Source organism: Phalaenopsis equestris, unplaced genomic scaffold (genome assembly GCF_001263595.1).
Source record: "Phalaenopsis equestris unplaced genomic scaffold, ASM126359v1 Scaffold000198, whole genome shotgun sequence".
Taxonomy (NCBI): domain Eukaryota; kingdom Viridiplantae; phylum Streptophyta; class Magnoliopsida; order Asparagales; family Orchidaceae; genus Phalaenopsis; species Phalaenopsis equestris.
Genome location: NW_018164640.1, coordinates 665,040 through 691,080, shown reverse-complemented (window position 1 = coordinate 691,080; position 26,041 = coordinate 665,040). Strand labels below are relative to the sequence as shown.

The following is a 26,041-nucleotide window of genomic DNA, read 5'->3' as shown; positions in this document are numbered from 1 at the left end:
AGAGGAAAGGGGGAAAACAGGTAAAAGGGTTAACATATATATAAATATATATATATATATAAATATATATATATATATATATATATGTAAATATATATTTATATATATGAATTAAAACACAATTTTACCCGCGCGCGAAGACGCGACAAAATGGATATCCTCCCTAAGCAAAATTGACGTTCCGGACGCGGTGGCGCAGTCCGTTTCGTCATCAGAGGTCGTTTCGACGAATTCATCGATTTGCGCGCCAATTTTCTCGTGTCGAAAATATGGCAATATGGGCGTCTTCCGTGGGCAAAATCGACGTTCCGGACGTGCCGGCGCAGTCCGTTTCGTCATCCGGGGTCGCTCGGACGACGTCGTCGACAGTCAGGTCAAAACGCGTCGAAATTCAAATTTCACAAAATCTCGACCCGCGATCGATCGTCACAAGTGGTTTACTCGAGTCCTCGGCAAATAACGGTGCAGGCGATGCGAATTGCAGCAATCGGACGCGTCGACTCTCTGAATTGCAAAGCTGGTGCGCGCAGAAGTGCGAATTGTGCAGAAGGCCAACCTAAGGCTCGGAAAGGTCTTATAGGAATCCATTTTGGGTTTCCTCATGTCGGTTTCATCCTTCTAAGTGTTAGAAGTTGATACCAAACACGCGAAACTCCAAAAGAGGACAGAAACAGGTCGAACTAAAACGAGGCGGGCACCACTTCTAAGGTTCTAAGATAGTCGCAGGAAGACCCCTGAGGCTAGATCCTAACTCCTACGAGAAAAACTAGACCTCACGAAAATTGAGGTCAACAATCGTCATTATCGCCACCACTATAGTTTTCGTCAGGCCATTTCCCTAAGTATTATGTCACTCCACTAACGAAAGTCATGTCACTTATATAATCTTGATCCTGGCCAGTTAAGGGTAAGCAGTCTTGTAACTTATAACAACATAGTAAAATTATTTCAATCAGAAAAGGCTCTTGATTTTTTTCCCTTATGGGTTTCCACCTGAAAATTTGTTATTTTCTGCTTGGTCAATTTTGTTTACCTGTGTGCGTGGAAATTTCGTGCAACACTAAGACATAAATACATCACTTTAACACTGCAAATTTACTAGCAAACGACAATCTTAAAATTTTTATTTTGCAAAACTCATCTTGCAAATTAGTAACTACTTTCTTGGAAATACTGATCCACACAGCATTTAGAAGCTAATAGCGATTTCAAACATATAAGTCTTGTTTTTTTTAAAATTTTATAATACTTCCAAGGACTTGATATATAAAACAAACTAACTTTAACTTTCGAAACTACATCTTCATTGATGCGGGGGCTAAATTGGCGCCCGGTTACAGGCGCTAAGACAACGCTTGGTCTGGGGCACTAAATAACGATGGAGAAGCTGCGCGAAGATAGAAAGAAACGTGAAGCAAGAGCAGTATCGCGAACTATCGGGATCTGAGAATGAGGCTATCGCACCGAGGAAGTGTTTCTGGATTCTTCTTGCCTTCCTTTTGTCTGGGACTTTTCCTTTTTATTTCTTTCCTATTTTCTCCATTAAGAGTCTATAAATTATTTTTTTTTGTATAAGAGTCAGTTTTTGGCAGAGTTTATTTTCATATTCCTGTGCGGAGTCATTTTTCCCTTTGTCGGTTGTATTTGAGGAAGTGGTGATGCTCCGGTTATATCCGCTCTGAGATGGTGATTGTATCCTTCCTTTTTACTTTCCCCAAACCTTCTCATCCCCACTTCCAACCACCGTCCTCCCCACCTCTGTCACTCGAACAGCCGGCCAACCCCCTTTCCTCCAGTTTTACTATTGTCCGGCCATCCTCCCTCCTTCCAAGCACTCCTAACCGATTGTTCCTCACCCCACTACCACTGCCCTTATTGTCCAGCACCTTCCAAGCCCCCTCCGCCTTCATCCAGTCACCTATGACCATACTTGTTGTCTTCGGGATTCTACACCTTCCCCTCACTGCCATCGGAATTCTTTTGCTGCCACCACCTCCGCTAGCCATCCCGACCCACCTAGCCGACCTCTACCACCCCTGGAATACACTTAAGAGGTGTTTGCTTGTGTCTTTTTATGTTTTAGTGTTGTTATTTTCCGTTTGTATCATGTTGTAAACCTATTTTAATATTAATGAAAATTTTTTTTTGTGTTTCTCCTGTTTCCCCACTAGTTCCAGTATCATTCATTCTTCTACATTTTATAATAGCTCTTCAAATAACTAAAAAAAAAAAAAAAAAAAATTGCAAATGCAGGAGGCAGGATTCATCTAGTTTAAGAGGTTCCATGAAATACAGCACGTCCGCTCATCATTATAAACATCAATACATCATTATTCGTCAATCTTAAACACTAGTTGATAAGTGAAAAGTGTCTCAATGCAAAGTAAAACATCCAGTATCATACATTACAATGAAGCATTAAACTCTTCTCGCTAAAATTTAGCCTTGCTGAGATGGAATAACAACGTTTGTTGTTTCAAAAGAGTGAAGATAGAATAGAGTCAATAAACTATATATCTGCAATCCTTAAAAAGACTAAAAATATGAATGAAATCAGAAGAATAAAAGAGATAACAATGACTAAAATGAAACTATGGAACAACAACAAAATCAACAGATTATGATGATTAAAGATCCAACAACTATGGAAAGATTTGTAGTTCCAGCCTAGCTAAATCAAAACATCAAGAAAACCTTAATTCTTCCTTGAATGGATGATGTCATGTCCTTCTCTATAATCCATTTTGCAAGCAAACATGCCAAATATGTAAAAGGAATTTCCTTCGCTCTAGTTAGAATAGTGAAGTTGTTAAATTCATTAATTGTGACATCCTCGTCCATTGCATAGCCATCCTGTACAGACTCAGCAACATCAGCGACAATGCAAGGTTCAACATTCAAGCTGCTGCCATAAGTAGGCCTTCCTGCTATGCTTTCCTTGGCATGGACAAATCCTTCATTGAAATTTCTACCAAATTCTTGAGAAATTGGGTTTTCCGTGCTATCTCTTCTTGTATTAGGATCAACATTTTTGTCAACGTATGGTCTCTCATTGACAGTAACTGATGTAGTTCTAGCATCTGCAATTTTTCAGAAGTATAAAGAAGGAAAAATGAAATGTCAAGGATGATAAAATTATACCTAAATGCTAAACTAAGAGTACAATGACAGGAAAATCTCCTGAATAATTTGAGTAAAGCATGCAAGCAAAAACTACACCTCAGCTTACTCTTCAAGTAAAAGGATCACCATAATCTAGAGCTTATATTCAGCTATTTAAATAGCTATTGAAAAAAATATGTCAGCAAATATTTTTGTTTTCAGTGACTCATACCAATGAAGACAGATCTGACAAAGGAGTTCACATTGATGGGAAGAATTGATCTTGGGAAAGGAACGAAACCATTCTTAGGTTGTGTAAGAAGCAATAACCATGGACTGTAAGTTGCCCAAAGAATATATTGATCTAGCAGAAATTGTTCGAGAGTTTTAACACATCCTTTTGGAGAATTAAACCGCAAGATATCCAGAGGAAAATATGTGGGGTTAATATAAATTGGCATTTTCATCTCTTCTTTTCAGGAGAATGATTTGGTTCCAAAGACAAAAATTGATGAATTCTAATGTTACTCTATAGTCCGGATTGATGGGAAGGGTTCATCTCGAACATGGAATAAATGAATGCTGAAGTTGAATGAAGCGAGACCTATGAAAACACAAGTAATGCATGGAAATATGCTGTTCAAAAATGAATAACTTTGGGTTTCCTTACCGGAGACTTGCACGAGCTTCAGTAACAGGCCCTGTCCAAAGCCCCAACTGAATAATTTTATAGAGAGCAAAAACAAAATAACATTATCATTTTGTTTTGTCTCGTATCTTTCAGTGATTTTTGCTCACAATATTTCATAGCAACATGGATTTTTTCCCATGCAATCCATCATATATGCATACTCATATTGCAATCATTAAGATGTTCATTTTGAAACCATCACACATCCTCATTTCAAATTTATAATTGAATCATTTCCTTAGGTTTTCCAAACCACATTGTCAGACTCCTTTTAGCCTCTTGAGTCAAAATAAAGAGGGAAGTGTGATTGAATGATAAAATGAAATGATTTTACTAGCATGCCACTTGAAAAAAGATGAATATCCCATCATACACTCGACTCTAGAAAATTACTGATATGCCAGCTAGAGGATAAAGAGGACAAAAGTATAACCAAAATCCAATAAAAAGGTCACTCCTTTTCTTTAAACATATTTTAATTAACATTCATCCATACCAACTGTTTAACCCATCATGGAATTAAATAAAACATTAAAAAATGATTGATAACATCAGCATCAATGCGGATCCATTCAGATAAGCACTAATACAAGGGGTACATGAGTGGTAGAGAAAAAAGAAAGTGAACTAGGGAAGTGGAGGGAGGGGATGAGGGGGACAGAAAGAGAGAGAAAAAGAGATGACATAGACAAAGAGGAAAATAGCAGGAAAGAATGAAAGGAGAAGAGAGTGAGACTTAGTATTATTTTTGTAAAAAACTGAGAATATCAAATAAAGCATCATAAGCAGACATAAAACTACTCAGGGCCCACATACATATAGAAATTAAGTAAGAGGAACAATATTTTATATTTCCAAAAGAAAAAGAAAGAAATTCACTCTTCTGGCATTTGAACAGAAACTGATTTATCACTGCCAAACAGCAGTCAATTTCTGAATCAATGGATCTCCTCTCTTAATTTAAATGGCTTGCGCATGGAAAATAGCTAAAAATTTTAGCAGATGAAGTCATTGTGCAGAAGGGCTCCTTACCTTGAATCAGGCGGGGGTTGCTTAGATTAAGTGGAATTGAAATATTTGCTGGTGAAACATTATTGTTGATGTGACCTTCAGAAGAATTTGGATCATTACTACTATGTGGAATTGAAATATTTGCTTGTGAAACGTTATTGTTGATGTAAGCTTCTGAAGTATTTGCATCATTGCTATTAACAGTATTAGAGGGCCATGCTGCAAGGGTCGCTCTTTGACACAATGGAAGTAAGGCTTGTTTCCTGTATTTGCGGCAATAAGTAAGAGACAAAAAAAGGAATAAATAACTACTCATATGCAAATAGTTCTCCTGGTAAACTTTCAAAAGGTTTAAATTTCCCAGGTTACAGAAAAAATAATCCATTTCGCATAAATCCAAGGGTTGCTAAAGAGTAAAAGCATAAATAGGAAACGAGAGATCCAACAAAATAACCAAACCATAATAGCATTTATGTTTACATGTTCGCAGAAAATTACAAGGCAAAAATTTGGACAAGATAGCATTCTTCAAAGTTGCGTGCATCAACTAACTGGCCAATAAGAGAAGGCTAATAAAATTAAGTGTGCATGGCTGAGAAAGCTAACGGAGTAATACAGCAACTGGTAAAGAGTAAAACGGGATGATAAAAAAATATATCTTCGTTGCCTAGTGCATGAAACCATATGAGTTTACCTGCGTAATGTAATGATAAATGGAAGGAAAAAAAATAGAAGAAGCAAAAATATGGCATCAGAATCAGCATGTGCTACCACAACTATGAAAAGCTTATACGTACCTTTTGCCTCTAGGTGGCTTGTTTACTTCATTAATAAGTCTCTGACGTGCGGCATCAAGATCCTCAACCAGCCCTCCAAGAACATCCACAACTTCGGGGACAAGTACAAAAAGACCCCGTCGAATTTGTACATTTTGTATGATAATCTATGGTGCCACAAGTTCAATAATACTTTACAAGCCCATTTAAAAGATGCAAAATTTAAACTGAATTACAAAACAAGAAAAGGAAGAATGGCAGGATAAGTGTAAGATAAAAACAGAAAAGGAGGTTCCTGACAGTATTATCTCGTATATAGTAAAAGCTGAAAGAGAAGGCGGAACTTTTCTTTCCAGTTCTCCTGCATACTTCTAAGAGTAATGCCTAACCTATTTATAGAAGCCTGAGAAACCCGCTGAGGTTGCTTTAAAATTCTTTAAAAAAAAACAGTTATAATATTGTAAATTAAACTCAACTCGCTATAAAATGGTGGAATTAACAAGGAGGCTCACATACATAGAAGACAAAACATTGGTTCCTCAACGAACTTCATTATTTACCTATTAAGCACTATGTTAATATCACATTCCGGGTCCGGAAGGCGGTGCAATCCGGCAACGCAGGGCATGATGAAATGAATTGAACCTGTTTTGCATTCTCAAAGAAAGATTTTTATGGAAAAATAAAAAATAGAAAGAAAATATTAATTTTATTCATACAGAACAATCCACTGATACAACTTAAAGGAAACAAAAACTAGTTGAATCAAAACAGAAATGATTATAAGAAAAGACTATCCGGACCCAAAAAGAAAAATACAATAGAAAAAGAAAATACTAAAAAAAATACTAAGACGAGAAAACTAAAACTGAAAAGTATGCGTTAGTTGACACGGTCTTACTGGTGGTTAAAAGTGTGGATTTGACAAATAAACTCGGTAAATAACAATTATCCATTAAAGCATGAATAGCAAGAGAAATGGGGCATGCAATAGAAATAACAAATAAGAATTATTACTACGTGCATATATAACATCATAAAAAACAAGAGAGTGATAAACATCAAATATGCTTATTTATCATAATAAAAGATACAATCATTTCCAATAAAGTTTCTTATATTATATTTTTTATTTATTATTTAATATACCCTGAAACCATGAAAGCAAATACAAACCCAAGGAAACATGGCGAATTCATGTAGAGTCATTAATTTGTGAGTTCGCCGGCCCGGCTAGTGAATATCCAAAAGGATTTCATGGACTTTTTTTAAAGCACAATTATAAAAATTAAAAATATATTACTTCATGTAGGCTTGTGATATGACAAATGTAAATTTCATACAAGTGTAAGAAACAGAAAATAGCATAATTACAGGATTAAATCAATAATGCAGAAATTTGTAGCAATAGAGTAAGCTAATTAGTCATTTTATTATAGGTAATAGTTGAAGCCTATAACAAGACACAATACTATGAATGTACTACATAACAAGGATTGCCTCCAACTAAGACGGGTACATTTATCATCTAATAAAAAAGCAGTTATTCAATTCAATGTCGTAAACGCGATACTTCTATGAATTTGACAGTTAGAATATATATCCTACACTAGTTAGTAAATAAGGTAAAATAAATTTGAAATTAAACCTATCTATTTATGAAATTAGATGCAAACAAAATAACCTTTAATTATTATCATTATTATTATTCTTATTATTATATATTTAAAAGTAAAAAGTTATGAACATTTAACCTAGCAAACATGATTAAAATAATATCTTTTTTTTTTGAAGTTTTGATAGGGAAGAAAAATTTTTTATTTCCAAATAAAATTTTGGGAGATTTACATGCATCACCTAAAACCTAATAAACCACAAAGATAGCATCTTTACATCCTACAAATTTCTAAATCTCATTTTTCCTATGTATTGTCATATGTCCATAATTTGCTAAATCTTGTGGGAAAATGGATTTGCCGGAATTATAGAAGCTGATGTGCGCAGCAGATTGGAGGAAGTGGGAGAAAAACGAGGGTTATCTTCCTCGATGGTTGCGGGTAGGAGTAGACGAAAGGAGTAAGAGGTAGATTTTGTGGTCTCTGCACATCACAGCCCCGCTATTGCCTTCCCAATAGCTCTAATGGCTCCTATGTCACAGGGGCTCGGTGATTAAGGCGACGGTTTAGGCGAAATCGGGAGAGAGGGAGGAGAGAGATCGCTTGCAGAGTTCGAACGATAGAGAAGGAAACAAGCAAAGGGTTTGTTATGGATCGGAGGCCTACGACCCCATTAAATACGAAATCAAAGCGGTGCGATCAAACAATTCGGGAAGGCAATAGAAGAGGGTGTAAAGAAGAAAAGAAAAGATTCACAAAATCCAAATCAAGAAGTTGGTAAAGCGGTGAGCAAAGAATAAAATGAGAAAATTTTGGTGCTTATATACTACCCTCCTTAAAAGAATTTGGTCCTCAAATTCATATCTTAATTCTGGAACAGTTGCAGATACTTCGCAATCATCTCTTCTTCAATCTTCCAAATTGCTTCTCGTTATGACTGGTTCTTCCAAAGCACTCTGACAAAAGGAATAGATCGACGAAGAAGTTGTCAAATTTCATGCTCCAATATGCGATATAGTACATCTTCATAACTTAGGTCTCCTTGAATCACCAATGACCAATACTGGATAATATGAGAATTATCATGCACAGCACCAAAGTAGAGAGACATGGAAAATAGTGTGTACTTCTGTAAGTCTCAAAAAGAGGGTTAAACAAGACCCTCAACCACCTCGAAAGGAATAATGAAACGAGGCTAAAGCTTCCCAGCCATGCGAAATCATGTAACTTCGTGCATAGGTGAAAACGTCAGAAAAATGTGATACTGGACACTGAATTCAATCACTATGTTTTGGGTCAAAGTATTTCTGACGATCCTAGGTCGATGTAGTCGATCTCGAATTTGACAAACCTTCTTCATAGCTTGATTCACTAGTTGAGGTCCAAATATTCATCTCTCACTGACCTCGAACCAACATAAGTGGGATCCACACTTTCTATCACAAAGTGCTTCGTATGGCGTCATGCTGATAGTAATATGTAAGCTATTGTTATAAGCAAACTCTACTAACAGAATATAGTGTTCTCGGCTACCTCTGAAGTCCAAAATGCAAGCTCTCAGCAAATCTTCTAAGGGTTCAATGGTACGCTCCAACGGTCCATCTGTCTAAGGACGAAAAGCAGTACTTTAGTTCAATCTCATGCTTAAAGCTTCTTGCATTTGTTTCCATAGCATGGAAGTAAATCTTCCATCTCAATCAGATACAATAACAGTTGGAATTCCATAAAGTTAAATGATATTGTCAATGTAGAACATGGCTAATTTATTCACTGAATAAGTTTGCTTGATTGGTAGAAAATGAACTGACTTAGACTATTACCCACAACCCAAATAACATCATATGCTTGCTTCGATCTCGGCAAGCCAATCACGAAGTCTATGTAACTTAGGAGCCCTTAGAGGAGCCGCCTCCTTCCGACTTATCCGAGACCCTAATCTAATATATTTCCTAAGGTACAAGGAGTCCTTAGAGGAGCCGCCTTTCTCTGCGGTACAAGGTTTTCTATCGGATTGTATGTACTCACGAACGATACGAGACCTTACGTCTCAAAAACATTCAACGAGTGTATATTAGGGAGCAATAAAAACGTAATGAAACATATGAGGGCATAAATTAATATTACTACAAATAAACACGCACAAACACACAAGCACAAATTTTATATATATATATATATATATATATATACAATGCATGACAAGGCAAGAGAAATGAAGATCTGTGTTCGGTTTAATACCTTAATTGTTGAGAAAATAAGAAATCATGTATGGAGGAACAAATAAAGAGAAAGTATAGACTGGGAAGAGGTGACAAATGATTATCATAAGGGAGGCAAGAGTAAAAGAAGGGCAGTCTCAAAACTATAGTTCGTCCATAAAAGAGATGTCAAAAAAGATTGCATATTTATTCCATAATAAAACAAGAGATAGCCAAAGCATGAATTTCTTGTAAATATACAGTCAAGGAAAAGATTAACGCCAGCAATTTTGCAGAGGATTTTTTTCCATGACTCAAACCTATGACATTCAAATTATAATGGAAGAATCTTAACAACTTCTCATAGCAGCCCTCGTCATTAATTCATAATCAACCAACCTAATAATAACTATAAATATTATTAGTCATAATATCATGGATGGCATGATCTAACAGAAAACAACACTATAACAAATAAAGAAGATGACAAAAAAAATATGGCACAAAATAATATTGACTAAATTGAAAAGCAAAATGACTCATCGCTAATGACAAAAGCAGGCGACCTGCATTGCATCAATTTCCCACAATGAAATCAAAAATAAATCTATTGATAGCACAATCCAACATAAAAACAATTAAATAACAATAAGGATGACAAGAAAAAAAAAAGATATAAAATAATATTGATTGAAGTGACAAGCACAATGAGCAAGAATAAGAACATAAAAAGATGAATCGTTATGCATCTATTTCCCACAATATAACAGATAAAAATATTGTTAAAAATATGCATACCTTCATTTGACATGAAAGTTTACAGTGCAATCAATCTATCCTAAAGCATGTTGAAATTTAAACTGAACAAAAAAGCAAGCATTAAACTCAATCAATGTTTAGTTTCTCGGGGTAATTTGTTTTTTTTATAGGAAACACCTTAGTCAAAAAACAAATTTATTACAAAAACCCCTAAAATAGAGCACAACTAGAACAGGAAGTTTCTTTCTTCTTGAGTATCATTCTGCATATACTACATTAGAGTGAAGGCAAAATCTTAACTTACTCAATGGCATGAAAATATAACATTTTCTTAAATATTTACAGCACATAAACAGATGATGAAAGAATCCCTACATAATCATATAAAGCAACATCATACTTTAACGGCATTGAAGATGAATTTTAACACATTGGGCCAAGTTTATGTGAAAGCAACAGACTTTGCTGTAATAAACCCATATATAGTAAAGCTTTCAACACACTGACCTTCATGCCCGCAGGTGAAAGAACATGCAAGTCAGGGATGGGCCTATATTCCATGCCAAAAACATGTTCCATGCCATCCGATAATGATAGTTTCAAACATCTTTTCAAGCCAGCTGGTGAATCATGATACCTCTCTCGAAGTGGACAACTTACATTGGTTACCTCATCAACCTTAAAAAAAATAAATCAAGTTTAGATAAAAAGAAATTATGAAATAACAATGCTTTAGTGTTAAATCTAGAAGGAAAAAGGAAAATGAGTGAATAAGAGTAAATCAGTCTGCTTGAAACGAAGCATACATGAAACAAAGAAATATTACAGCATAGTAAATGTTAAACAAAGTTCCATAGTCAAACAAGAAAGCCTATTTCAAAAAACTCAGTGATTAAAAAGTAATTTTCAAAATTAACACCTATTGAAAAGATCTTAAAAGAAAAGCATGTAATGCTTTAAGGACAACCAGCAGCAAAAGTTACAGGCCTGCAATAGTGTTGCTTGCAGCAAATGGTGGCATTTTATCAAACGGTTCAAGAACAATAGCACTAGCATTAACATTTAATATGTTAAGAAAATGTAAATGGAAAATTTAGCCCATACCTCCTCCATAAAGCAGTTATACTAGAGATAGCAAAAAAAAAAAATGGAGCATTGCCCTTTTCGCTACGCCACTGCCTGATACAAGGTAAAAATGGAGGAAAATTAAGATCCTAAGATTAATTAAAAACTCCTGTTGTTTTTAACACTATTTTGGACTTTGTCTTTTCCCATGTCCCATCGCTTTCCAACCAAAACTCTCCCTCTAAAAAGCAAACCTCTTGAGCAACTGCCATACCCACCATAAGATTTATATATACTAATTCTATTGATCATAGCGACTATAACTATTTCATGCATACTCACGCTCAAAATAGCCTACCCTATGTAGATATGGTTATTGAAATTTTGGAAGTGGTTATTGTTTGTATGGACAACTGAACTTCCAAATATGTTTATGTACATCAATGTGCGGGTTCAATGTCTAGATGCATTTTCTAGTGTGAGCCGGTTTATTGTAAATATGGATGTGAGAACTAAATATTTGGATCCAATTATTAGAAATTTGCCTTATTTATAATGAAGTTAATATGTTCATACTAGAGAAATGAATCAGTTTACTGAAAAATTAACTGATATTGCACGATATTGAAATCTAGTTATTGTAAACGATAGAAATAAATTTTGGAAATATATGGGGCTGTTTGGCAATGGATGGGATTTCAGTTAGTCGTATTTAGTAAATCCTATAAATCCGCATTTAGTAAATCTTGTAAATCTGGCTTTAATAAATCTTGGAAGGGTTAAATCTAAAAAACTATTTAGTAACAGATTTAGTAAATCCAATTAAATCCGATAAAATAGTTTGGCAACTTCAGTCGGAATTTAAAAAACTATTATGTTTGTTAGATCAAAAAATCATAATTAAACTTTGATTAAATTTATCACTATAATGAAAATTGATTATTTAATTTTAATTAAATCGGATTTAAATTTTATTTTAAATTATGCTAATTAATAATGAATTACTCACTAAACAAATTAATTTAATAAAAAAATTATTAAACTAAATATATATTAAACAATATTTTAACATTTACAAATTAATAATTAAGTAGTTATTAATTATAATGATTAAAAATTACTAATAATTTTATTAAACAAATGATAACTTAAATGTATTTTATTTTTATTAATTAACAATTAAATAATTATGTATAAATTTATTTAATTATAATTAATCTGATAAAATGTTAATTAATTAATAATAATTAATCAATTAAATTAATAAATTGACTTAACTAAAATTAAAACCACAAATTTATCTAACCCTTCCCACACTGGCTGAAACCATAGCCTACATCACTCCCCCTCTCTCGGTCCCTTCCCTCTCTATCATAAACCCCGCATGTGTGCCTCACTTCCGCCCCCTCTCCCGATTTTGCATAAACAATCACCCTTCGTGACCCAAAGCTTATGATATAGTGGCAGTTAGAGCTAGTTGGGAAGGAAATGACAGGATTGTGGCATACAGAGGCCACCGAAACTCTTATTTTTCTCCTCCTTCCCGAAACAATTGAGGAAGATGACTTTCTTCATGCCAATCTTTCTCTTCGCACTTCCCGGATTTACTAAATCCACAGAACAACAGGATCTAGTAAATCCGAAATTTATGGCAAAATATGTGAAATCCGAATTTATCAAATCCATGGCTTTATTTTATCAAAATTGTCCATCTGACAAGGTTTGGCCTAAATACAGGTTAAATTCTGGTCTAAATCCATTGCCCAACAGCCCCTAAAGCTCATAACTAAAAAATTAGAATCTGATTATTATCTTTGTTAACTTGGTTTTTAAAATATTGGATCTAATTGAAGTACAAATGAACATGATTGCCAAAAAACCAAAAACAGGTTGTGTGCATCTGGTTATTCAAATTATGGACTTGGGTATTTGCCTGTAGGAATCCAATCAGTTAAAATCTGTATATGATTGCAGATTGTGTGGATGTGGTTATTTATAGCTTAGATTCAGAAAATGATTGTATGTCTATGGATATAAAATATTTCGTCGTTGTTATCAGAAGTCTAGATATAGATAAGTAAAAAAACATCCTTTAATCTTTGGAGGCAATCCATTATGACAGAAATGGAAGCAATAGCAACCACCTATAGATAGTGAATATGGCGCCTAAGATGTAATGGGAGGAGGAGGAGGTAGATGTCAAAGAAAATGAAGGATGCAAGCAATGCAGAGATGCTCAGAGAAGGGTGATGAGCAGTGTGAGTGAGATTAAAGACAGAGAAGGAAATGTGACAGGACTGGGATTTGCAAGCGCCGGAGGTGGAGTGGGAGAAAAGGGGTGAAAAAAGAAGACACTTCTTCAACAAGAGCAGGCAGGGACAGAATTCGATTCAGATAAGGATGGTATATTACATTATTTGAAAATATCAAACAGATTATCTAAAAAAAAACGAAAAATGAAAATTTTCTTATAATAGTAAATACAATTAGGCTGATATATTTGCAGATTATCAGAATATTAAATATTCCAACTTTCACAGTCTCGTTTTTCATTTTTATTACACACTTCAATCACATGAAGGTTGTCATATTGAGAAAAAACTGAGGTAAGTCAGTCCGCAGCATACACTAGTCATGCACCTGCAACACGAAGGGTCCCTCTAGCTCCATTTTGTTCATGAAGTGCACATTCTCCGGTAGGATACCAGCGCCACAGCAGTTCATGTCCGCGCTGAGAAACTGTTCAAAGCACATCCTGGCCTTTCTATCAACATCAAACCCCTCAAATCCCGGAACCGCGTGTACAAAACCGGACAAACAGGAAGTCAGCCATTCCCGCCGCAGCCCTAGCCCCACCCGTCTGAGAAACTCATCAACCAGCCCAGTAGAAGGGTCACTGTCAGTAGCCTCGATGCGATCGGAGCTTGCTATAACATCCTGGACAGAAACTGGAGGGGAATAATGCTCGGAGAGAGCATCCTCTACGTCCATGAACTCGTCCTCTGATATCTCGAGAGGAGCGTTTTGGGGAGGCGGAGAGCTATGTCTAGGGTTAGTGATCAGCGTATCTACAGTTTGAGGCCTCGGAGCATCGTCATCCTCGTCGGAGGAGCTAGGCAGACGAAGATTCCTTCTCCTCATGCTTTCCTCCCCCGCTCGCCGGAATCTTTTTTATCCCAGGTTTTCCTGCACTCCGTCACGCTCCTATCGCCTAGGGTTTTAGACCAACGGATCGCGCTCTATTCCTTTGGCGCGAAACACGACTTGCAACTGGAAATAAATTGTGCAGCTAGCTGAGGTCTGAGTGTGTTTAGGGCAGTTTATGTTGTGACGTTTTGCAAAGTCTCTTAACCTGGTGAGATAAATTATATTTTGATAATTTATGTGTTGACGGTTTTTTTGGTTATCACTTCACTTTTTCAAAAAAATAAAAATTTGTAATGACTACTGCATTTAATTTATCAGTAAATTATTTTTAATCAGTTTATCAACAGATTATTCAATAAGTTGCATCTGTCCCAAACAGACCCTAAGTTTGAGTTGTTTAATTTAATTAGTTATAATTAGCCCTTGATATGATTTATTTAATATTAAATAGATTTTTTTATTCAAACAATCAATTAACATAATAATAGAAATAAAAAGCATTTATAATAGAAATCATACCTAATCATTTAATATGGGAAATTGAAATATAAAATTTAAAAATTATAATAGTTTGTACTATGACTTTTCAATTTTATTTAATTTTAAATGTATTTTAAATTAATATTTTTTAATAATTCAATTTACGAACTAATGAGTCGAGTCTGGGTTGACTCGAGTTTGGCTCGTTAGTTTACACGTCGGGTCCCGAAAGCAGGACATCTCGGCAGCACAGAACGTGATGAAAACAATTGAACATGTTTTATAATCTCATATGGCAAAAAGTAAACAAGTAATAATATAAATAAATAAGAAAAATTATTTTTTATTCTTTAAATAAAGAGTCAATGATACAAGTGAAAGAAAATGATATAATTCAAAGGAACTAAACTGAAAATACGAAAACAAGTAACTAGAGCAAGAAAGAAAGATAAAATGACTAAGAAGATACAGAAAATATCAATAATTAACCTAGAGCTCAAAAGTCAACTTTGTTGGATACAGGCACGTAAGTGGACGGGTGAAACTTATTATATAAAATATCTGCTGGTGATGTTGACCATTAAACTCAATTCATAATAGTTATTATTAAATTATAAACTGCAAGAAAAATAGGGCATGCAATATTACCGGTAAACATTGACGATTTGTTATGCTTATAATCATGAATAAGAGTGATTTGAACACATGCATATGTATGTAGATATTTACATGTTACAGTATGAGGTGTTTTTGCACAGATATAATTCGTCAATCCCTTAACACTACCTGATAATAATTTCAGTATATACTCATATATATATATATACATATAATTATATTTATATAGTCACTTTAATATGACACTCTGAAATAAAGAAAGGTAAACACCAATCAAATGAAAATCAATTGATTTATTTAAAAAACTCATCTGGTTAACTAATAATAACAATTAGGTTTAATACTGAAATAATAATTTTATAACATTAATTATATAGGGTATGCAGTATCACCAATAAACATTGATGATTTAATATGCTTATAATCATGAGTAAGAGTGATTTGAACAGAAGCATATTTATATAGAGATTTACATGTTGTAGTATGAGATGTTTTTGCACAGATATAATTCGACAATCATTTAACACTATCTAATAATATATAATTTCAGTATATACTCATATATACATATAATTATATTTATATAGTCAGTTTAAGATGACAACCTCAAAGATGGAAAGTAGGCACTAATCACATGAAAATCAATTGATTTCTCTGAAGAACTCGTCGGGTCGACTAGTCATAACAAAATGGTTTGATACTAAAATAAATTTATAACATCAATTATATAGCATTCATCACAATCCAAACATGAGAATATAACTATAAAATTTTCTCTGATATTTATAAACAATTATGAAAACTAGAGTAATAAGATTTGTCGCACCAGGCTATAAAAGAAATAATAGATATTGAGGTCATAAAATACGAACAATTAAATACATGACTAAGCAACAATAAACAAGGTTAATTACACATTAAAGACATTATGAGCAAAAATATAAACTACTGTAATTATATGAATGAAATTTAAAGAGGTATGGATGGCAAGCCTACAATTAGATAGAAATCAAATACAATTAACAGGGATAACATTTATAATTAGGAGTACGTTTATCTTCCAATAAACATCAGTTATCTCGAGCCGACAAACGCGATACTTCAAAGAATTTGTCAGTTCGACCATCGTTCCTACACCAATTAGAAAATAAGATTAATTATATAGTTAATTTTTACCATTACTCATGTATAACCTAATCAACATGCATTATTATTATTATTATTATTATTACATTTTTATTAATATATTATTATAAGTTTTTTTAAATAAATAAATTACGGTTGTTCACAATATTTAAATTTTGTTATCTTTTGATAAGGAAGAGAAAATTAAAGTTTTAAATAAGCTTTACTAGGGAAAAGTTATATATATAAATAACATAATGAGCAATAAAAATAAATTTTAATCTCGTTCTTTCTTAAATCTATTTTCTCCTTTTGTTTGCCTTAAATCCCGTATTATGAGATCCAATTGAAGAAAAGATCTACAGGATTCAGAGAGGCGGATGCGTGCGGGGAAAGCCAGGGAATAAAAAGAAAATAAGTAATACGAACAATTAAAAATTGTAGTTAAGGCCTAATAAGTTTGTGATCCTATACAAAATTCGAAGCTTGTGGTTTCTTCAAGCTCATAGTTTTCTTGTGTTTGAGGCCCTATCCATTTGAAGAGGTCATAAAATAGAGCTTGTCCTATCTTCAGGTTGTCACACCATTCCACAGTCTAAGTATCCAATGATGTGATCAAATCATTAATGATCATCTCAAAACTAACACACTCAATAGGCAACATTAGGATCATCTAGTGTTATATAAATCAAGTTGATAATCAATCAATGATTGGTTATAACTAAATAAGTTAAATAACTACATCAATCGGGTTTAACTAGAGCATGGCTAAAATTTATAAGGAAAAAGATCAACTAGGTAATTTTAAAATCACTAAAAAAATGTATAAATATTTGATCATTAATCGACTTAGGATTATTGAGAGAGAAATAAAGAGTTTGTCCACTAGCACACTTATGATCATCTAATGCTTAACAATGCTTGAAAGAAGTCACTAAGTGTCTTAGGATCACTTGAAATCATTCACAGAGCAATCCACTAGTAGTCAATAAGCTAAGGAGACTAGTATGTCACATAAAATCAATTAACTTAGGCTAATCATCGGACACTAGCCCACTTAAAATCATATGAAAGAGAAATCTAGGCTATATGAATGAGTTGTTGGACAAGTATTACATGAGATTGCTTATGGCAAACCACTAGTCATCTATAAGATTAACTAGAGCAATTTAAGTTCATTTATTATCAACCTCACCAAATGACCTAGGGTAAATGGTATGGATAAAAAATACCTTATGACTTGATTAAATATTTTTTATAATGAAGTAATTTAATATATCTTTTATTAAAATCACTAAGAGGTTAAGCTTTGAGCATTTAACTTATTTTATTATTACTAAAATCAAGTACTCGTAAGCACATTTAAGAAGTTTTTTTAGTTATTAAAACTTGCTTCTTTATTAGCCGCATCAAATGACATGGTATATACAAGGTGGCCTGCCAGTTGGCAATAAGGGACTCAATGAGGCTTAATGTTTTTCATACGATCAAACTATCAAGTGTATAGTACACTAAGTGAGGCTAGAAGTCACTCTCATCTATAGGGTGATTTTAAGTGCCTAGGGGCTCACTTCTACCTAATATACACATGGGTGTAAAAGTAAACAAAGTTATGTATCATATATGCTATTAATGCACCAATGGCAAACAATATAAAACATAATAAAATCATATCTTAATTAGGGCAAAAAAAAAGTAGAGCATAATGTTGTGGGATGTAATTGAAAGCTAGAAAGCATGTACACAAACACTAATGCATAATCAATACAACATAAATATCATCAAGCATGCTGACAAACAAAGCAATAACTTATGTCATAAAGTCATTATGCAATGTAATACACAAAATAAATCCATCCTTTTAGGTCAGCTCAACATCATAAATTGTCATATTTGTCGAGCTTGTTGCCAGATTAGCATGCTATATTTGTAGTATATACATCATCCATTAACTCAAACATACTAAAATTTTCATTTTTTGATATTCTATTATTGACTTTGCATCTTGGAGGTGGAGGTATGAACCCTTATTGATTGGCTCACAATCCTACAATTGTCTATTTGCCTTCAAGCTAGCAACTTAGCATTTTATGATTGCCATTATAAACAACCTCTGTTTACTCAACATACTAGTTTTTAGTCCTCAATTCATTATCATTAACTTAACCCTATAGACTCCATCATCAACTTTTCAATCTTTTCTCAACAATGATATAGTTAATCATTGACAATATTTTACGAGCAAAATATATTGGATTTGCTAATCTAACGTTTTTGGTTAACTCAACATCACAGAGTCTTCAATTCAAGCATTTTCTTATCATAGATTCATCCTTCAACTCTTTATTGTTAGCCCAATGTCCTAGAGTTCACGCTAGAATTTATGGCGTTTGTCTCTCTTTCGATTGACCTAGCTCCTCAAATTCATAGGTTATGCCACAATCTCCTATCATTACAAATTGATCGTCTTTGATTTTTTTTTGGAGTGCATCCATAATGATTAGGGGCATATTTTTTAATCTATATCTCACTCCATAATCTCTTATTGAAAAAGAGTAAAGTCTGTTCACTCATTTGGTACATTTTTCATGATATACATAGAGTTTAGCTTTCCATTTCTTGACTGAGTTAAATTTGACTTAAACCAAACTTCAGTTTCTTACTAATTTATTTGATGTTTTATTTACAAGGTTTTAATTATATTAAACTAATTTTTAACTCGTGATGAAAAATTTAATATTTACATATTGAGGTGCATTTTTTTTCTAGTTTACCCTTTAGCGAAGTTGAGAGTACTCATTCTTTGAGTTTGAATATCTCCATGTTGATATTAGGAGATATTCATACATTATACTTATTATAAAATAAAAAAAATAAAAAATATATATTTTAAATAAATTTCAGTAAAAATATATTGACCATACTTTTTTAATGCAGAGACAATTTTATGATGTTGCATAGAAATTAAAGTGATGTGCATATTAAGGCTTCATTTGGGGCAGCTTATTTTGTGTGGTGTGTTTTGAATATGCACCTAGACCTGTTTGGGTAAACTTTGTTTTGACATTTTTTTCAAAAACTTGTATTTTCAAACCTCTGAAATTAACATTTTCACACTGTTCATGACTGGTGCGAATGAAGATTTTTAGCTACGATTTGACTTAAAAAAAAAGAAATTATAATAGCTACCACAATTTTTTGAATAACAGATTATTTTTTAGCAACTTATCAATAGCTTATTAACAAGCAACATACTCTATTAAAAAAAAAAAAAAAAAAAAAAAAAAAAAAAAAAAAAAAAAAAAAAAAAAAAAAGTATCATACATAAAAATATTAATTTTGTTTTAGTTAAATCCTCTAAAAATGTCCAACATTCACAACAATTTGCAAAATTGCATGGAAAAGAATCTCTCCTAAACGATTTTTAATAAAATTTTAATTAAGAAAATAAAAATTACACTAAAGGAAATCTGCAGCGTTTGATTTAAATCCAATGGTCCATAACTTTAACTACAGATCTACTATCCCCTTCTTCCCTTCTCCTCTGTCAGCCTCAGCTTCCTCCGACCGATCTTTCATCCACCTCGAACCTCTCTTCGGAGCTTCTCGTCTTCATCCTCTTCTCAACGCAGCCCTCCAACGCCTCCATCTACCCCTGAATCCACCTTTTCTTTCTTCACCGCCCCCTTTCTATCGTTTCTTTATAGCTATTTCTGCTGCACCGCCAAATCTTTTGTGATATCGAGCTAACTCGACGATTTCCTGCTATTTATCGAATCCTTCGAGTTTAATTGATGTCTTTCAGGGCTCAAGAGCTGTACAAGAAGTTGGCGCGTAAGGTGGGTAAGGACGTGCCGGCGGAGGTGATGGAGACGGTGAAAAAGTGCCTCCCTAACAGCAAGATTGTGATGGGAAGAGCGAAGCGCGGTATCTTTGCCGGGCGCCATATCCAGTTTGGCAATAGGATCAGCGAGGATGGTGGTAACAAGTAATTTTTCTAAGCTTTTTAACGATTTTCTCTCTAGCGTTTGTCTTCTTCATTCCTTCGACTTCTAGGCTGCTAAGCGTTGTACTGACTTCTTTAGGGTGCTTTTTATGTTAATGGTAGCTCAGAATCGATCTTTGCTTTTGCTCGCCAAGCTTCTTTTTTTTTTTTGTATTTATTTATGAAAGATGTAGGTTTAGAAAACTGGGTTTTTGTTTCTGAGATGTCAACTGCTAGTCTTTAAGTTTTGTGAATTCATGGATGTTGGCTTCAGTAATAATTTTTAATTCACATTCACGTTTCAAAATAGATTTTTTGGGTTGCTAGCATGTTACATTTGTCTTAAGTAATATTTCAACCCAAATTTTCTGAAATTTGTATGTATCCTAAGCAATTGACATCTATATAGTCAATGCAACGCTATAAATCAGCTCATGGTAATTGTTAGATTGATTTACCCTGAAAAATGATTTTAAATGCATAACACTACACCGGAACATCTGAAGATACACTCAATCAAATATGAATTTTGATGCAGTTTGTTAATTAAGAACTTTCGGCATCAAATTCAGGACTATTCAACATTTGATTTCAACATATTTATAGTCAAACTAAATATCTTGACAAGCCAAACCCAATGACGTAAAAAGTTGATATGATCCGAATTTAAATAAACCGAAATGAAATATTTGATTTTTTATTAGAACCATATAGATATTAATTAAATGATCAAATGATTTTACAAATCTTATATTTTCATAGCTGATTTGAGTGTCTTAATGAGAAAAAAATAATGAGGTGAACATCACTCATTTTAGAGGTCATTAAGCCAATTAAATATTGAAAGAATGATGGATAATCAAAGAATTAACACAAGTCATATGATATAGTGTTTTGAGATTGTGACAAAAGAAGATTAAATTCATATTCTTTAAAAACTATAAATAGAATCTTATTCTTCATATGAAAGAGATCGAGGTTTGAAATTTGAGAGATAGAGCTTAAAGATTTGAAAAATTTTGCAGCTCTATCTGATGACCAACACAACCAACATTTATTCATTATTATTCATTCATCATTGTCTTACCATTGTCTTCTAATCATTATCATCCGACTGTCATTCTTATCATTTGTTCACTATCACTATTATCAGTATCATCTAACTATCATCTCACCCCTCACAGCTTCCACCAGAGAATGAGCTAGTATTGACTGCATTACTTTGTAGTCTTATCTTCTAGAATTAAAAGGAAAATTGAACTATTATAATCTCAATCAATATAGATTAATTTATTTAAGTCAAATTTCATGTCTCTTAGCTATTTTCATTTATCTATACTTGTGTGTGAGAGCTTCATGTAAAATCAGGACATGAAATTCTCATTGTACTATCATGATTTTTTTTAGTGCACAATAACATTGAATAAGTAGTCCCACTAATATTTTATTTAAGGATTTATGTTTCTTTTTGGTTTGAACTGATGGAATTTTTTTTTTTTATGAAATTTAACTTGAAAATCAAGTTTTTGTTGACTTTTAAACAGATTTTTCATTTTGTCCAATGAAGGCACTTATAAGTGCTAGAGTTTGAATGTGGGAGCAAAGCAAAGCTTTATGAATTTACTTTTTTTTTCCCCATTGGGAGAAAGATTTTGGAATTATGTTTTACCTCGTGGAATCTCACATTTGGTACTTAAACATCCTTTCATAAAGATTATTTCTTTTAGAATTTGGCCATGCTTTGACCAAACCCAAAGTAAATATCATTCAATAGCACCGTTCTTATTGTTATTTAAGCGCGAAGGTTCAGGCAATCGAAACTTAATCAAAATTGGAAATTTAGGTTCATACATTTGCTAGGAAACAAAAAATTTATACAGAAAAAAATCCCTATAGTTTTTGAAATCACAGTTTTTTCCAGGCTCACTTATGAATATGAAAACGGGTCTTGAATTCATTAGATTTTGCTTTGATTTTGAAATACTTAAATCATATAATTGCCAGAAGGGATAATCTCAGAATCTTCCATTATTCAACTCTCCATTCATTCCTTAGTGATGCATTGTTTTTAACTATAATTTTGAGTTAGTCTTGTTGTTTGACCGCTGTTCATATTAGCTTTAATCTACAATATATTAATCCATACACAACAATTCAATGTCTCTATATAGTTGTGCCACCCTTTGCTATCCGTTGTGCATGCCAAAATCATCTTTGTCTGTTTATGACAATCTTATTTTCAATGGGTGTTATTTCACCATCTGATTGATTAATCATCAATTGTCAATCTTTCTTTCTTTGTTTTATCATACATCCTTGCAATTTCATAATGTTTTTGTTTCTTTTCTTTTTCCTCCATTCTATCTATCTTTATTTGGTGAATCTAGCATAACTAGAATAAACAACCTCCCATTGGATAATTGAGAAAAGGGGAATATATAATTAAAATAGTTCTCTTCTTTATCCAAATTCTCGAACCAGCGTTACGATGAAAGTTGCTATAGAATAATTTCAACCTAGAAGATGCAACAAGCACTCAGAATCCACTTTTGTTTTACTAAAACTTCTTTATCAATTTGGAGATCCTGAACAAATTTTCTATTATCAAGAATTTGGTATTTCCTTTGGTTGCATCTTGCATTTCAGGATATGATGTTATTGTGACACAGAAAAGGAGAAAGAACATTAGTTTTGTTGGCCAACCTTTCTTGTTTTAGAAATGAAGCCGGCGGTTCGGGAAGCTTGTTTCTAATGCTTATCAATGTTGATTCTAACATAAGGATTCACACACCCAATTATTAAGTATTTACATATCTAAGAATTGAACTTTACTTTTTACATTTATACAACCAAAATCTTTCGTATCGCAAAAATACCACCATTTTAACTTTAAAACGTGAAATACACTATTTTATCCATAGTTAAAGGTGGCGGCATGCATGCACAACTTGAAGTTTTGGTGTTCAAATGTGTAAATACATAGGAATTAAGTAACGTGCATGTAAATGTTCCAGTCTGATATCATACTATCCAATTCTGAAGGTTTAGAAGAACATGGAAGCCAAATGTGCAGGAGAAGCGCCTCTTTAGCTACATCCACGACCGCCACATCCGCATAAAGGTGACAACCCACGCACTCCGATGCATCGACAAGGCCGGAGGCATCGACGAGTACCTGCTCAAGACACCCTACCACAAAATGGATACTGAGCTGGGCATATTATGGAAGGCTAAGGTTGAGAAAATGTATGAGGAGTTCAGCAATATGGAGGTGGGATTCTTCTCTCCGGAAGAGGAAGCTAAGATTGCCAAGGGCTTTGAGGAGTACAATGTTGCTAAGAAGAATGCGAGGAGGGAAAGTAGAAGAGCTCTGGCGAGCCAGAAACGGATTGAAGAAGGGAAAGAAACGGCTGGTGATGTCAAGGATGGGGAGGATGGAGCTGCTGCACCTGTATCATGAAGATGGAAGTGGTGGTTTTTGTAAATTTTGTTTTGTTGGAATTAGATTATTGAGAGTTTTCTAGCAATAATTCTGTGTTTTTTTTTTCCTTTTTTTGTCATGAACAATTTAATGCTGCAATCCAGATTTATGCCAATAAATCACTAATATGAATTTATGATGGCACGAGCGACTTCAGGTCGGATTTAGTAAATCTGGATTTACGTTGCATGATTTCTCTAATTTGGGGCTATCAAGTCATTTGTTAGAAGACAATATTTTGACTAATGATGGTTTTATTTTTCACTTATGCATGAAAAATAGAGATTATTATATTTAATTGGCTTTAAAAATAATTTTTCACCTATTATTTTCTTACTTTATTAATTAAACAATTGATCAAATATAGTTTAATGCTTTTTAAATTCATTTTCTTAACTTTAACAACTTGAATTTAACTCGATTAAGCACTTGGAACTTGAATGAATCAAATTTAAGCAGAAACTGACTGACTTGTTAATATTCATGAATAAACTCGCTTGTTGCTCAATAACTAGTTTGTTAAATGTATTGTATTTATATAATATATTATTTAAATACATTTGATTAATTAGAAATTATTCAATAATATTTAATAGCAACATTGTTATTTACTATCAACATAAACATAAATTCACAGAAATTTTTTTCAATCAATTAATTTATTAGTATTTATTTATATCATATGTTACTTATTTACATGATATATAGATTCTAATTTGAAATTCATTCAATTACATGTTTATTTACATATAGATTCATAATCTCATTTGTTAATAATTTTATATAAAAGATTGAATACTCATTTAAATTTTTAGTTTATTTACTAGTTTTATATGAAAAATAATATAATATAAAATGTTTAATTTAATAGGAAAAGTTAAATACTCATTTGAACTAAATAAAATGTTTAATTTAATAGGAAAAGTTAAATACTCAATTGAACTTTTAACTTTTTAATTAATATAAAAAGTAAAGTACAAATTAATATGAACATCAAGCATGAACATCTTTTTGAAGCTCACCTTTTGCTCAAACTGAGCAATAAGAACATGATTACACCAAATCAAATTCGAATCATGACATACTCGAATCAACTAGGCTCAATTACAACTAGGACTGTCAAAAAACTCTTTGTTCGTGAACATTTCGTGTTCGGTTCGTCGATGAGTTCGTGTTCAATTCGTTCGATAAGTCCACGAGACGAACATGAACAAATTTTTTCGTTTGGTTAATTAAACGAACAAAACACGAACAATGATGCGTTCGTTCATATTCGAATCATCATTGTTTGAAATATAAAATAATTTAAAATAATCATATATAAAAAAATTATGATATTTGAAACAATTAAATTTTATAAATTATAATATATAATAAATTAAAAATAATATCATCCTAATATATTATGTTAGTAATATACTAATATAGATATTATATTTTTATATAATATAATTTATATAATGAACTCGTGTTCGGCTGGTGTTCGGCTCGTTCGTTAAGAAACAAACACGAACAGTGACTTCACGAACAATTTCAAGCACGAGCTTATTTCAAACAAACTAAATTTCAAAGCAACCGAACACGAACACAAGCTTTGTTCGTTCATGTTCGATTCGTTTACACCCCTAATTACAACCTTCAATGCAACACCTAAAATTTAATGTTTAATTTATACCACCCAAATATTTCATATCACATAAAAAATATTAATATTTTAACTTTTAAAAAGTGAATTAAACATATAAATGCATAAATAATATATCATATAAAAATTGAAGTCATGCATGTAAATCTTCCTAAAATTAATTATATTAAAATTGGTGTGATTTCCAGCCAAAAAAATGTGTATTAACTCGATCATTTTTAAACTTGTTATTCGCCTATATAATTTGGATGAGATTAAATATACATATAAAGAAAAAAAGTTTTATATTTTCATTTCTCTCACTTAAACTTCAGCATATATATATATATATAATCTTTCGTA

The 26,041-nt window shown here is 32.8% G+C and overlaps 2 protein-coding genes across 4 annotated transcripts in view; one reads left to right on the top strand and one right to left on the bottom strand.

Moving 5' to 3' along the window:
* Positions 1-14,493, bottom strand: part of LOC110022582 (recQ-mediated genome instability protein 1) — a 51,761-nt gene extending 37,268 nt beyond the window's left edge. For all 3 annotated transcript variants that reach the window (XR_002293792.1, XR_002293793.1, XM_020721612.1), the window contains exons 1-5: positions 13,859-14,493; positions 10,661-10,831; positions 5,602-5,747; positions 4,826-5,067; positions 2,695-3,080 (exon numbers count right to left, since the gene is read on the bottom strand). Coding sequence is in view for 1 of the 3 variants with exons in the window: in XM_020721612.1 (XP_020577271.1) it covers positions 2,695-3,080; positions 4,826-5,067; positions 5,602-5,747; positions 10,661-10,831; positions 13,859-14,359 (1,446 nt within the window). In the remaining 2 variants the exon portion in view is untranslated. The remainder of the gene's footprint in view (positions 1-2,694; positions 3,081-4,825; positions 5,068-5,601; positions 5,748-10,660; positions 10,832-13,858) is intronic.
* A 5,605-nt stretch (positions 14,494-20,098) lies between these two features.
* LOC110022626 (54S ribosomal protein L24, mitochondrial) lies at positions 20,099-24,226 on the top strand. The gene is made up of 2 exons (XM_020721672.1): positions 20,099-20,576; positions 23,616-24,226. The coding sequence occupies exons 1-2, from the start codon at positions 20,383-20,385 to the stop codon at positions 24,031-24,033; spliced, it is 612 nt and encodes a 203-aa protein (XP_020577331.1). The 5' UTR covers positions 20,099-20,382; the 3' UTR covers positions 24,034-24,226.
* Positions 24,227-26,041: the final 1,815 nt, after the last annotated feature.